The following is a 16,501-nucleotide window of genomic DNA, read 5'->3' on the forward strand; positions in this document are numbered from 1 at the left end:
ATGACCTGTTATGAAGACTGTCTTAATGATGTTACGGAAATTCGCTTTGAATACGGAATTTCTGGAATTCTGCGTTACCATCTTTAAAATTATCATTTTTATTTATTACTCCTACAAGAGGAAAACTGATATTCAACGAGTGAAATTCAAGCTAGCTAGAAGGAAAAAAAAACTTCATTTTAATGGATGGTTTATCATCTCAAATATTGTGAGAGAATGTCCTTAACATTTTCACGGAATTGGAAAATAAATTAAAAAAGAACCAATATTGAGCCACAAAACTAATAAAGAATATGGAAACATGAATAAAGGTAAATATAATTATTTACTACAAAAAAGTACCTAATTTATAAAATAAAAAATTATTAATTACTAAAATAATTAATATTAAAAAATAGAAAATTATAATTGATCGTCAAATTGGTAATTATCAATTAGAAATTAATATAGAAATTATTTTCTTTTGTAAAAAAAGCCATCTTGATCGTTAATTTTAATGGTTAATTTCTTTTAGTAGGTAAATTCTTAATAGTTAAATTTTAAAAATTAATTTAGAGAAAAATTATAATTTTAGTAGTGACTATTTTAGTTACAAATAATTTTTTCTTTATTGATTGATATCTATAGTGATTAACAACTTTTTGTCACTAAAATTAGTTGTTAAATGAGATTTTTTTTTGTAGTGATTAAAAAAATAAAATAAACATTTATTAATAAAATATGTAGTAATATTAAATTGTTTATCTTTTTTTAGAATGTTTTCATATTATTATTATTATTATTATTATTATTATTATTATTATATATAATTAATTAATTAGTATCTTATAGCTAGGTTAATAAAAATTAGGAAAATAAAAAGAAATATCTGTTAATTAAGATTCTTAGAAGAAATAGCAAAAAGAAATTTTTTCTTGTAAAATTTTTTAATAAATTTACAAAAAAATATTTCATGTAATACGAGAATTTCTAAAAGTGTAATTTGCACAATTAAATTATATGTCTTCTAAAAGAATTTTTTTTGGGATGCATGCTAAACCGATATATATATATATATATATATATATATATATATATATATATATATATATATATATATATATATATATATATATATATATATATATATATATATTCTTTTAAATTAAGAGAATTATTTCATCAATATTACTTTTAAGTAACCGTTTTATTTTTAAATTTAATTGTTTTCTATTTAACTGTTTTTCTAAATTTAACCATTTTTAAATTATAAAACTTCTTACAAAATAAATAAAAACTATTTACAATAAAATAAAAAAGTTATTTATATTTAATTTTATAATTATAACAATAACAATATAATAATAATAATAATAATTTTATTATCATTAAAAAATATAACACACATACTATACTATATTTATATATAAACAATTTAACACACTATATTATATTATATTTATATTTATAACATATATAAAGAAATTCTCTGATTTGGTTTTATATTTTATAATTCTAATTTTATCTTTTAAAATATAATTATTTACTAAATTTTTAAAAATTAACCGATACTTTTATATAATCTTTATAAAAATGTCAATCTTTTATTTTTTTTCTTATTCATTAACAGTTATTTTTCATCTTTTCTCCCTTCATTTTAATTTGTTTTGATAAATATAAATGTATTTTATATATTAACTTAATAACATTACAATATCATTATCTACTAACATAATATCATTCATATTTATAAAATATGTATACATGGCCACGATAACACATATGTTTACGTATTATAAACAAAGAGATCCTCTTTATTAGTCCACATTTGTTCACCATTTTTACCCATGAAAAAAACATTTAATTAAAATTATTATTTGTCAATTCTATTCTTTAAGAGACAAATTCTTTAAATTTAACAGTTATTTTTAATTGAACAGTTTTTTAAAATTAAACAATTTATTTTTTTAGTATAAAACTACTGTCAAAATAAATAAAAATTTAAAAAAATTATTTGCATTCAATAATTTACAATAACAAAAGTAATACTAATAATGATTTTATTACTTTTTATTATAATAAAATCAAAAAGTGAATACACTTGCTTACACGCATGTATTTTCATCAGTATATATGAATGTAATTTCTCTTTTTTGTCTATATTTATTTTTCAATTTAATCATTTAAATAAAAAAATTTCCTTTAAATATTTTTTAAAATTAAAATAATTATTTTACAAATTTATCCTTTAACTAATATTTTTTAAAATTTAAATGTTTTTTCCATTTAACCATTTTTTGGACTTAACCAATTTTTGATTATAAAATTACCTATAAAATAAATAAAAACTATTTATAACAAAATTATAAAAAATATTTATATTTAATTTTATAATTAAAATAATAATTTTATTATTTTTTACTATTGTAACAAAAAGTAAACACACATACGCATGTGCTTTCACTAATTATTATACATAGAAGATCAAGTTGTTTGGTGTATATTATTTTATTTATTTTACCTTTATTTGTAAGTAACTATTTATCAACTTTACCGTTTGAATTTTTTTTAAATATGTTTTTATCCTTTAACTTTCAATTAAAATTGAAATTACTTCTTACTTGAACCTTTGGCCCAATTTAATTCTCCAACTCTAGAAATATTTGGATTTAGTCATTTTTAACCAAATTTTGTTAAGTTTATTTAATGTTTTGAAAATGTTTCATGATAGCATTTGAGTTACTTATACTGTTTGACACATTTTCGTTTCAATGTTAACTAAGAAACTGTCTTGAAACACGTTTGAAATTTCAAATAAACTTAATAAAATTTAGTTAATTGATTATTCACTTATATGAATACTACAAAAAAATGTATAAATAACAATCAATCTTAAAGATAAAAAGTATTTTGTCTTCGTAGTAATCAATTTAGATACAAATTTGTAAATTAAATATTATTGGTATCTAAAATAGTTTTTATAATAAGTAACAAATTATAATTAATTTATGAATTAGTCACTAAATTTATATCTAAGATTAACCATCACAGTGGTGACTACCATCACTCTATCATTACTATCATTACATGCGTCCCAAAGAAATTTGAAAATTTCTTTTAGAAGACATAAAATTCAATTGTGCAAATTACAATTAAACAATATATTTATTTTCCTAATTTTAACCTACTTATATTGTAAATATAGAACCGTCTAACAATGAAAAACCTTGAAAAGTCATATAATATATATTTTTTAATTGCTAATTAACTCAAAATGCATTATACTTAATTTTGTTGAAGTTCAAATTTTTGTTTTAAATGGATTAATTCTTACTTGTAAAGATTAACTCCTCTCTTGTGAAAAACATTCGGTTAACATTGATGGTAGGGGTAAAATAATGAAAAAAAAAAGTGAACATTTTGTATTTCTATTTGTAAAAAAAAAAAAAAGTATGTCCAAGTATTAATGACTTTGCTAGAAGGAGTTCATGGTTTAACCAGCAGTCATTTGAGTGTGATTCATATGCATCATGAAAATAGTATCCACATCTTCAAAATGTCTTGCTAACTTGCCATTATTATAAGCAGGGTGTTTATGTAGAACTATAATAAATAGATTGAAGGATCCTATAACGGTAATTTCACTCCTTAACATTCACCACCTCAACTCTTACATAAACTATGACCCTGTTTGTTTTATACTGGGAATCATTTTCACACACATTCTAATCCCACAACATATTACAATTGGACACACATTCCCATCACCAGCATGTTTGGTTACGAGGCTAAACGCATGTTTGACGTGAATTTCTGCATATAAACAAAGCTCATTAATTGCATATAGCTTCTGTATTTATTTTTTGACCAATTTAATACATCTTCTTGCGTTACAAACGCGTGTCCCAAGTCCAAATAAACGCTAGTTCAACCAGTCAAAATTAACTCTAAGCAATCAAACATTAAAACAAAAGGAATAAATATTATTTGTAGAATTATTTTTCCACGTAAAAAAACAAAAAAGAAATATGAGTGCATTAAAGGAGTTCACTGTGTTGAGTGTGGTTTATTTATATATATATATATATATATATATATATATATATATATATATATATATATATATATACACACACACACTCAGACTCAGAGAGAGGATATGTGTAATAGTATTATTATTTTACCTAGGTTTCAGGTTCGTGAATCATTTTGATATTTGTTGGTGTGTTGTGCATTGGAATGGAAGATGAGAGGCAGAAAGAGGGAAAGAGTCCAAGGCATGGCCCCGAGAAGAGTGAAGCGGTTCGGTCAAGGTGGACTCCCAAGCCGGAACAAATTCTCATACTCGAATCCATCTTCAACAGTGGCATGGTGAACCCTCCCAAAGATGAAACCGTCAGAATAAGGAAGCTGCTTGAGAAATTCGGTGCTGTGGGTGACGCCAACGTCTTCTACTGGTTCCAGAACCGCCGCTCCAGATCCCGCCGCCGCCAGCGTCAGTTGATGCAGCAGGCGGCTGCCACCGCCGCTGCGGTTAACCAGCCTCTGCCTCAGCCGCAGCCGCAGCCTCAGCCTCAGCCTCAGGTTCAGCATCATGGTCTTGTTGGTTCTGGTGCAATTCAGCATGATCATCATCATAATCAGGTTAACCTTGTTGCAAGTGAAAGTGCTACTCCAAACATGGGTCTTGGTTCTTGTGTTTCTTATGATCTCCTAGGTGGTTCCTCTTCATCTTGTAGTGGTGGTGGACAACAAGGCATGGGTTGTTTCTTTTCTGGTTCTTCTCCTCAAATGTGTTTTCCTGAAATGATTGATCACACCTCACCTGCACCATCGGTTTTGTTCCCTCCTTTTGATCCCAATTTGAGCTTCCACACTGGTAATTAAATTGCATGCTTTTTTTATATCATTATTAAGATTTTTTTTTGTTTGTTTGGATTAATTCTCATCCCTGTGGGTGTTTGCGACTCCTGGATTTTTTAGATTTAAAGTTTTTTTTTTTTGGGAGCATTTTAAATTTTCCTTCAGGGATTTGCTTCCAGAAATTAACCCTTTTTTTTTTTTTTGAAGTGTAACAGGAGGCTTAAAATGGGTGCTGTGAAATGGGAGTTATAATTAATTGAAGTGTTTATTACCTTAACAGTATATTTTAATGAGTTTTGTTTGTAAAAGTTCTTATTTTTCGGCTGACTGGGTTTGGGGTGGGCTACAGAATAAAGTAGCAACCTTTTCCCTGATTTGACAGTTCTGTGTTTGAATTGCATGAAAGTTGTACTTTCCGGAAAAACATGAGGCTACTTTCCGGTTGCAGTTTCTGCTCCTTCCTTTTTATTCTCTCACTTCTTTTTCTGGTTTCTTCAAAACTTCTGTACCAAGATTTCCAAACCCTAGATTGTTGTTTTTTACCCTCATTTTCATCTTCTCTCTTTCTTTTCCCCCTTTCGCTAATTTGGTTTCTTCTTCCCTGTATATGCATCTCTCACGCCATGTTACTAGTTCAAAGGAATCTAATATGTTCATCATATTCACTCTTCTTTATCTTTTTCATTTACATCATTTATATCATCTCATTTATTTCTCCCCTATTTCCCGTGTGCATCAATTATCAAAATCATTACACACAAATATTTTTTTTTTATCTTTTTCTATTACTACCGACAAAGCGTAATCTTTTATATAGTTTATAATATTGTGTTTTAATGACTTTTTTTCACCTCAATTTTCATAATTCGCCTAAAATTTTGAGGAATGTATTCAGGTTCAAAGCGTTTGCTGAAACATTCGTAGGATCATCTTGCTTTGTTTTACCATCTGAAAATTAAAATATCCTTATTTTACGTGATCAATTAATGGTTGAGGTTCAAATATTAATAACCCTTGTTTTATTTTGTGGACTAGGATATGGAGGCACCAATATCTCAGCATTCATCACAGTTTTCATCAATGGGATGGCAACAGAACTTCCAAAGGGACCAATAGACATGAAGACAGTGTTTGGAGAAGATGTTATTCTGGTTCATTCCTCTGGAGTGCCAATTCTCACCAATGAATTTGGATTCTTAATGCACAACCTTCAGCATGGAGAAAGCTACTTTCTGGTAGGCAGAATATTCAAATCAATTGCTTCTTTTCCAAATCATTTTTCACTTTTAATTAATTTTTTGTTTTTTTCTTTTACCTCAGATAAACTAATTTTTCGATTTTCTTATATATCTGAAAAACCCTTTTCCTGTTTTTCTTTTATTTATTATGCAAATTATTAATTCATAAACTTTTATTTTCTACAGGTATCAAAGTCAACATAAGTATGAAAAACATCAGCCATAGCAGCAACAGAAGCTTCCTTTTAGAGTTTATCAGATTGGCCTGGACTGCTCCTCTTGTTTCCTTTAAACTTTTGTTAATGTCGTAATTTTATATATGTTCCTCAAATAATAGACATAATTTATTGTGTGATTATAGGATTCAATATCTATATATCTATATATATCTATATATGTACCTTAGAAAACATATAAACATATATTATATATTTATATATACTGTACCTTCTTGGTTTTAGTACAAACATGCGTTTAGAAACTTTATATATATGTAACGCATATTTGGTTTAGGAAAATTATATTTTAAATTTCATTCTTTGACTTTACGCTTTATTTTTTATATAACTTAGTGTGGGTTATTAATTCTTTTAAAAAAAAAAAATAGTGATATATTAATCGATGATTCATATTAAATTATATTAAAAAATAAATAATAAAAATCATAGTATCATTATCTTTTTGTTTTATTCGAGAGTTGCGTTTCATACATGATTTTCTCAGAAAATAAAAAAAAAAAGTTTTTGCCGTTGAAGGGATATGACGCCATATATACTTACGTTTCAGATTGGACTGAAACACATATGTCATTAATGCATCTTCCATGAATTTCTCAAAAAAAGTTCTTTGGCATGCATCTGAGTACGTTTTTGTGATATAAAATAACAAGGTTGAAATTAATCAGAAGTTGATTGAAATAAAAATGGATTTTCTGAGGCGGTGTGATAAATATATTGAAAAATAATGGAAGAAGAAATAATGAAGAGCACATGGAATGTTACTTTTGATCCTTAAAATGGTGATAGAAACAGAGACAGGGAAGTGGCGGTGGGGAATTAACAAACCAAAGTGAAACATTAGTACTCGGTTGGAAACATATCTAACTTTGTTTGACTTGTGTTGTCTATCTTTTTCCCATCTATTCCTTTCTTGAGGAGCAAAAGAGGGGAATTCAGATAATTGTTTGTTGACGATCACATAGACAGCAACAAAGTCTATGTTCATTGAATTTCATTCAGCTTCAGTTTACAATATTCTTTTCTTTTCATGCAAACATCAACACTCTACACTTTCTAGTGGAAAGTGACGAGACATGGTGCTGCTCCATGTTCGTTTCATCTTCAAAACAATTCATAAAACTTGGCTCGCTTCACAAATTTTATGTTACAAAATTTTGATGGATTTTTTCGAGAAGACATACTAGAATTATTAGATGAGAAAGTTTATCAGAATTAACATGGTTAATTTTAAATTTTGTTTGTTGCTTAAAGAGATAAATCTTTAAATAGTTTATTAAGAGAATGATTTTATTATTCTGAACTGTCTTTCAAGAGAATTGCTATTGCTTTTGGTGTGCACGTGACATTGAAAATTAAAAGGCACTAATTTATTAAGAGAGAATATTCTAACAACATTTTAAGGCCATTCCAAGCGTGTAAAGGCTTCTTTTATCATATGCTACATTCAAAATAATTCAAAAGAACTAATGAAGAATGTATTGCTAGAATTTTTTCAATTTTTCATATTTTATATCAAGTTAAAAAATAGTCTATCTTATGATATTGCCTCCAATAATTTAGCATTTTGTTTAATGAAAAAAATAAAACAATTATTAATATAGAATGTCCATGTAAATAATCTTATTTATCATTTACAGAGACTTTCATAGGTATAAAAAGTAGATTTTGCAATGTTTATATATATTACTTCGATGGTTTCCACTTAGGGTTAATACTAGTTAAAAAAATGGTTGTTAAAAATAGACATGTTTAGGTAGTCATTACCTATTGTATATAGGTGTCTCTTTCCATTTTAGGCCATAGTGTCAAATAACCAGATTTGTAACTTATGCACCAATTTATGACTTTTGTCATGGTAGTAGAAAAACATTTCTTAAATATTTCCTATTATAGTTATTTAAAATGAGTTTATTAGTTCTGCTTAAACCATGTTGTATAGTCAAATTAGTTGTGCATTAATCTCATTATTAGACATCTATTTCATTGTATACCACTATAATTAGTGTACCAAATAATGCATTAAACATTTCAATAAATATTCTCATTAGTAAAATGTGCTATAAACTATAACAAAATATGAATATTTTAATATTTTTATTGTTTTTACTCTCAAAATTATTTTATTATAAATACAATTATACTTTTTTTTTTCAAATGTATTAAATAATTCAGATGAACATTTTAGCACTTAAAAATTGTGGTCCAAAAATATTATATATGTTTTATGTAGCTGTAAAATCATCGTTAAAATCAGTTGGGATTTATTCGTAAGTTATGAAAATAAATTGGTAAAGACATTTTATTTGCTGCTATAGAGGTAAGAAAAATATAAATGCTTAAAAATATTGTTTCTTATAATTTTGTTGTAATATTTTGTAACAATTGTTTATTAAGAAAAAAAAATTCCGTTAACCCAACATATTTAACCAGGCTGGCCTATTTGATCTTTTCAAGAGTTAGTATCATTATTGTATGTTTTATGAAAAATTTACAATCACTGAAAAATTATCCTAATTGGGAAAAAAAAAATCCGTTAATATTTAAAATATTTTGCATATTTATTTAAAAATAATTTTATAATTGTTGACAAAAGAATTGCCAACCATTTAAAACGTTTTCCATATTTCACGTTCTCGAAACGGACAATTGTTAATAATTAATAATTTCCAATATTTAAAGCAAATGTTTTTTTATTCTTTTAAAAAGCAAATATTTCTTTCTTTATGGTATAAAAATATCCATGTACAAGATATTTAGAATCCGAAAAAATTGTATATACAACTTTATTTTATACATTAATATCTAAATTACTTATTATAATAACTAATTATTTTTGTAATTAAAATTAATTATTAATAAAAATACTTCTCATTATAAAATAAAAATATTAAGCTTAATTTTAATAGAATTTTAATTTTAAGCAAAATTTTTATTATTATACTTTGAATTTTCAATTTAAAATACTCAAGTTAATATATATATATATATATATATATATATATATTATATATATATATTACTAGAATTTTTTATATTTTATAAATTTTTTTTGTAAATTTATTATAAAATTTTGGAAGATTTTTTTTGTTATTCTTCTTATAAATATTTTTTAATAAAAAATTCGTAAATATGTTTTACAAAATTTTTTAAATAAAATATTTTGTATAAAATATTTAAAAAAAATAGAAATAAATTTTTGCAAATCATTATTCTTAAAATCTGTAAGTGTTTCTTAAAAAAATTCAAAAAAAGAATTGACAGAAAATATAAATATTTTTTCAGTCATGATATATATATATATATATATATATATATATATATATATATATATATATATATATATATATATTGAATTGTTTTATTTCTAATTTCTTTTATTGTATATTTTTCTTGTTTTGAATGGAATTACTATTTTTCCTTAAGTCTAGATTAGATTTTCGTCGTATATATGCATCATATATACGTTAAACAATACATAAACTAAATATTCGTCGTATATACATCATATATACGTTAAATAATATATAAACTAAGTTTTCGTCGTATATACGTAATGTATACGCTAAATAATATATGAACCATACGTTCATAAATGCAAATTTATTGCATTAATTTGTGAAAGTTAACAATAAATAGAGTCAGTGGAACCCGATAAATAGAGTCAATGAAACGGATATTCAAGCCACGAAATTCAGTTAACTTTTTCAACTTAATTAATCACAAGTAATGTCTACTCATTATCTATCCCATCTTAAAAGAATTACCTCATTACTAGTTTCACTAGTTATTAAAAAAAAAAAAAACAATTTGTAGATTTTTTTTATACATACACGGTAAATATTCTTATTATGAGATTTGTAATTTCTACAACATCGACTAAATTCTTTCCATTAATAATGTATACATTTGATTCACTTTAAGTAACCATGTAGTTGTCCCATTAGCTCTTTCAACTGCATGCTTAATTTCTTGGCACAGTGTCTCAAGCACAACTAGTTGTTGTTAGGTATGATAAGTGTTAGGAGCTAATAGTGATTCTTAAATGAGGTATTGTAAGGATTTAGAAAATTGTTTAAGAGCAGAAGTGATATATCTGAGATGAAGTATAAATATTTATTAAATATTTGTTAAAAAGCTTATAAATAAGAATGGTTAATATTCAAACTTCATTACAAAATAACCATTATCTCTCTAAAATACTTTTTCTTTAACTTTTTGTCTTCTATCTAGATTTATGAAGAAACTATTATACTAGATGCTACAAACCTCCTTAGATGCTAATGTTGATAAAAATAAAATTCATAATGAAATAAAAGACATCAGTTTGAATGATTCAAGTACTTAAGTCCTAATTTAACCCATGAAATAAGTAAAATATAGTCATAAAAGACTTGAATAGACTTGGTCATCAATAGACTATGCTAAGTACTTAGACAATGATTTGGACGGGTCCAACGATCCGAACAAGTGTGACAACTCGAATGTGACCGACAACCCAGACGGATCCGGCGAATCAGACGAGTTCAATGACCAGAACGGAACTGACGAGTCAGACGAGCCCAACGATCAGGACAGTCCCGACAATTCGGACGGGCCCTACGACCTTGACGGGCTAAATGACCTACAGGGGCCCGTCCGTAAAGTCGAGCTTGTCCGGGTCGTCAAACCCGTCCGTGTCAACGGGTTTGATTCTTCGGGCCCGTTCGTGTCATCGAGCCCATTCTGGTCTTGAACCCGTTTGGGCCGTCAGGCCCGTCTATATCGTCAGGCCTATTCGGGTCATCTAACCCATCTGGGTCGTCGGGCCCATCTGGGTTTTCGTGCTTATCTGGGTCGTTGGGCAAGTTCAGGTTTTCAGGCCCGTTCAAGTCGTTGGGCAAATTCAGCCTAGTACCTTCTATTTTCTCAAAAAAATATTCAAAACAATATAATATTTTCAAAAAAAAAAAATTATCACTCAAATCCTTTTTAAGAAAGATATATGTAACCCTAATTCTCTATTATAAATAGAGATACGTAGGAGCGAAGATTCATCCTTGTCGGATCCCCTAAAAGCTAAAAAATATTTTTTTTTCTTATCTATATTATTTTTTTATTAATTTTAGGAAAAATTAAATATTTTGAAAACCACACATCTTTTTACATATTTGATTAAAGGTATTATCTTTAGACGGACGTTGTAGGGTGCTAACACATTTCCTACACGTAATCGACTCTTAGACCCAAAATTCGGTTTTTGTAGACCTTACTTTATTTTTATAGCTTCCATAAATTTTTAGAATAAATTATGGTAACGACTTCAAACTTTATTTTTTAAATATTTATTTTTTGTTCACCATCCTATCATGATTTCGGTTGTTACAATGCTCTATGAATGACAAAAAATCAATAAAATAGTTATGATATGTACAATCATATATAACATTTTCAAAGGAAGGAAATGAACTAAAATTCCATCAAGATATCAAAACATGATTGGTAGTTGAAAACCTTATAAAAACATTTTCTTTCCATTTATCCTTATCACATTATGTTTAACTTAAACATAAATAAGAGAGGTATCCCTTCCATCTGTCCATGAATCTTTACTATTTAAAATGTTAAAACCTATATATGAGTTTTCACATGAATAGATGATAACCTAATTCTAAGAGTCTTGACAACCCATGATTTTGATCATGGCAATAATATTAGTGTTTTGGTTTATTTTATCGAACTAATTAGTGTAAAACACACAAATATAAGTCTATATGACATAAGTAAGACAAGCTTCAAAGACCGGTCATTATATTATTCAAGCACTAGACGAGTGATTTAAGGATTAGATGAAAATATGTAAGCAATAGACAAATATGGGAGAAGCACTATAAGAAGTCAAACAAAACACCAGATGAAAATAAAAGGGCTAGACACACTCAAAATATATTTCAAAAATTAAGAAAAAACGAATTTTGATATATTAAATGATTTTATTATATTGTTAAATCAATTATTATCAAAATAAATAATATTTTAGTAAATTATGCTATTTTAATAAACTGTGTTACTATTTAATCAATTAAATTGATGAAAAATACATACCACTAAGTAATCGATCATTTTTATTTTTAATCAATTATTACAGACGTCCAGTGAAAACAAAATAAATCTAACATGAAATAATAGATTATGTTAAAAGCTAATCAATTATGTCAGACAAATAAATCATTATTGGACTAGATAATATATTGTTTTAATTTTTCTTTTCTAGAAACAAAGCATGAATAATATAATCAATTATTTGATATCTTGATTATTATTGAATTAAAACCATTCACAAACATTTTAGAGACCATAAAGACTCACGTTCATTTACGCATACAGTGAAAATTTTAAACACACAATACATTATTATTATCAACATCATATTCCAAACTATTAACCTGTTGTCCTTAATACTATTAACCTGTTGTCCTTAATAGGTGTAACTTGATTTCTCTTTTCAAGTCGAACAATTGTTTCAATTAAAAAAGTTTTTTTTATTGGCAATGGTTAGCTGTTAGATTTTGTTAACGAGAAAGTTGAACTCACAACCTCTCCCAACTTTTTTTTTGCATCCCATCAAATCAACTTTACTTCTCTAAATTATTAGCAGGAATGATCAAACTTACGACCTTTCCTTCCCTCCCTTCCCACGACCTTTAATTAAGAAAGTATTACATATGTTTCGATCACTTACGAAGAACTTTTAGATCTAATAATGAACATTAGAAAGTTATACAACATTCATATTTAACTAGCTTATTGTGTTATTTTGCAACTTTATATATATAATTTGATATATAGCAAGTAAGAATTGTGTTGAAGCTCCCAAAGAATGAGAATATAAAAACCAATCAAAGGAGCATGTCGAAACAACCTTGAAAATACAGTGAATATGTCAAACTAAAGACAAAAAAAAAAAACTAGTGAGCAATAAAGAGAAATGTGAAATACTATTGTGAATGTATGATCAAACCATTACAATGATAGTGGAACATTTCAAAAGAACGAAAATAGTATGAGGACTAAAATTGTATTATATATATAACAACTAAGAGGTATGCTCCTTATTTTCACTTATACATATTTTAAGTAAATTAATTTCCTTGAAAACATCTTGCAACAACAAATTTTTAACTTTAACAAGAATAGGTACACCTCTATGTTTCCTTCTTATACCTCCAATATACAATGACAAATATTAAGAATATTCTTTCATGGAGCTCCATCGAGAAGATTTTGGGTTGGATGATTTACAAATATTTATATCATGCAATTTAAAAGTTAAAAAACTGGGTGAGTTTTGGATTGCATCTTAAAGTTAAATAAATAATTTTATATTAAATAATTTAAAATTAATTTTTTTTCTTTGAGATTGCATAATCCGAAAATATATTTTAATTATATAATACAAAATTATTATTTTTATTTCCTCATTGTAAAATTTAAAAATACATTTTAAGTTGCACCGTATTAAATTAAATTTTTCTAACACCTGAATTATATAAAATTCGAAAATACATTTCAGATTTTGTTATTCTTGAATTCGAAAGTTTATTTCCTTTAGTTTATCTCAAAGGGTGAAAGATGATTACAATAATTCACAATAAGCAAAATGGATATATAAAGAATTGGCGATGTAGGAGAAAAATGTAGAGGTACATATAGTAAATGCCCACTGATTTCCTTGCAATTGGACTCCTTCAAAGTCCAAATATTGGCCCAAAGAATGGTTCAAATCATTTTGGCAAATCTTATCATTTGATACATTTTCTTCTACATTAAAATTTATTAAAAACTTTAAAATTATGCCAAATTATACGCTCTATCATTCAATAATTTTAATATATTTAAAATTTTTAAAATGTATCAAAACTTTAGACAACAATAAATTTTAAATCTGTGTTAAAATTTAAAAATTAAAAACATATTTAATCTTTATTTTTCATGCATCTTATTAACATATTAATAACAAAATGACACTATTTTTTAAACTTTGTCGATTAATCGTGGTTTTTAAAGATATATCATCAGGATGTTATGCATATAAAGAAGCAGTAAAATTTAAAAATATGATAACGAAACGCATCAGAAAAATTAAAATTCATAAAATAAGAATGTTAAGTGATAAAATATTAAATTATGAACGAATTCACCACAAAATTATATAATGTTCAATAAATTTTAGAAATGCATTAAAAATAAATTGAAAAGCATGATAATAGCATTTTTTTTAGTTAACTAGATTGTTTTGACGTGACAAACATGGTCTAGCTAATACTAAAACGGAATGGAACGTATCTAAAAAAGAAAAATAATTTTTTGACTATTAATTTTTAATAAAACTTTTTCTTATAATCTTAGGTGTCATTTTTTAAGTGGTTTTTTTTTTCTCATTTACAGTAATCAAAAATCACTTAAAAGATGACACATATATTATAAAAAAAGTTGTCAAAACTCAGTAGTCAAAATATTATTGTCTTCTGAAAAATTAAACAACAAAACACATTTGATATGATAAAAAAATTTAACATATAAATGGATTAAAAAAACTATACCGAAGATTTTAAAATTAAAAATAAAAATATATCAATTTCAAAAAAAATAAATTACAATCTTACATTTGATATGATAAAAAAATTTAACATATAAATGGATTAAAAAATTATACCGAAGATTTTAAAATTAAAAGTAAAAATATATCAAAATTTCAAAAAAAAAAAATTACAATTTTATATTGTTTATATATTTAATTTTTCTTTTTCTTTTCAATTTGAAAACACGGCCATTTCAGATGACAAGAATACATTGCATCCATACATATTTTGTTTGAGTTCATCCTCACAGTCATAATGAACTCATAACACGATTTTCACGATATAAATAGCTATGATTATATCACGTGTGTCCATTCTCACACCAAATATTAATAATTAGATTTCACTAATATTTTAATTTGTCTAATCTACAGGATAAATATTGATATATATATATATATATATATATATATGTAATTATAATTATTATTTATATGAAATAAATGATTTTAAATAAAATCATTATTGGAATTCATAGAAAATATTAACGTTCTTTATATTCATCACTCCTTTTTTTTTTCTCTAAAATCCTTTTAGACGAATTTCAAATAAGAGAAACATGAAAATTTCCAATTTTTAACAAACATAAAATTTTCGATTCAAACTAAATGATAACAAAACATTTTTTTTATTATTATATTTTTTACTATCTTTCTCATCTTATTTTCTCAAAGTTCTTGTTTTTATATTAAAAACTTTCTTTTGATCTTTTTAATTTTTCACCTTTTTACTGTATACATTAGTTAATAATTATTTTCTGTATTCTTAATTAAATATCATCTTTGACAAAAATTTCTAAGTTCTTGAACAAAACTAATCACTTATAATGATTCTTTAATAATGAAGAATTTTAATTATCAAAAATATGTTTAGAGATTAATTTTCTAACTAGAGATCAATTTAGAAATCACTTTCTTTGATAGCCAAAACGTTGATAGCTAATGTTAGTGACCAATTTAGATACCAAATCATGATAGAAATTATTTTAGTTTTCGATTTAGAGACCAATTATAATTTTTTGAAATTATTTTAGTTATCAATAATTTTAAGTTTATAAATTGATATCTAAATTAGTCATTATAGTAACTAATTACTTTTTGTCACTAAAGTTAGTTATTATTCAAAAAAATTCTTTTCGTGATTGTTCTTTGCAATGAGAGGAATTGGGAGGTGCAAGTAGGTTTAGTTGGATTAACTATAGTTACTTAATGAGACAATAAGTAAGAAAACTAACTATGAGAAAATTCTAGGTTATCAATAAAAGTGGCTCAAACCCTAAAGTGAATATGGAATCATTTTAATTTTATTTAAATAACTTTTATTTTGATTGAATGAAAGCAAAGAATATTATTGATTGAATGAAAGGTTATAGAGCAGGAAAGAAACTACAAAATATATAGAAAAGAGGAGTTAACCCATATAAGAAGAATCAATTACTTTGTTGTGTTATCAATCCCCTTTAAACCTAAAATTAGGAAAAGAGAAGGTAGATATAGGTTTTGCTAATATGTCTACAACTTGAAAACAACCAGGGAGATGAAGAAGACAAACATGCTTTTGTTGA

At 25.5% G+C, this 16,501-nt stretch overlaps 1 protein-coding gene across 1 annotated transcript; it reads left to right on the forward strand.

Moving 5' to 3' along the window:
• Nucleotides 1-4,120: 4,120 nt before the first annotated feature.
• On the forward strand, nt 4,121-6,526 carry LOC114162874 (WUSCHEL-related homeobox 11-like). Its single transcript, XM_028046863.2, has 3 exons — nt 4,121-4,858; nt 5,878-6,077; nt 6,267-6,526. Exons 1-3 carry the CDS (start codon nt 4,219-4,221, stop codon nt 6,282-6,284), a joined length of 858 nt encoding a protein of 285 aa, XP_027902664.1. The 5' UTR covers nt 4,121-4,218; the 3' UTR covers nt 6,285-6,526.
• The last annotated feature ends 9,975 nt before the right edge of the window (nt 6,527-16,501 follow it).

This window comes from Vigna unguiculata, chromosome 1 (assembly GCF_037176805.1).
Source record: "Vigna unguiculata cultivar grain cowpea cultivar isolate G323 ecotype 2 chromosome 1, ASM3717680v1, whole genome shotgun sequence".
Taxonomy (NCBI): Eukaryota; Viridiplantae; Streptophyta; class Magnoliopsida; order Fabales; family Fabaceae; genus Vigna; species Vigna unguiculata.

Coding starts and splice junctions, on each gene's coding strand:
- LOC114162874 (XM_028046863.2), top strand. CDS start 4,219: ATGGAAGATGAGAGGCAGAAAGAGGGAAAGAGTCCAAGGCATGGCCCC. Junction 4,859..5,877: donor CAATTTGAGCTTCCACACTG/GTAATTAAATTG, acceptor TTTGTGGACTAG/GATATGGAGGCACCAATATC.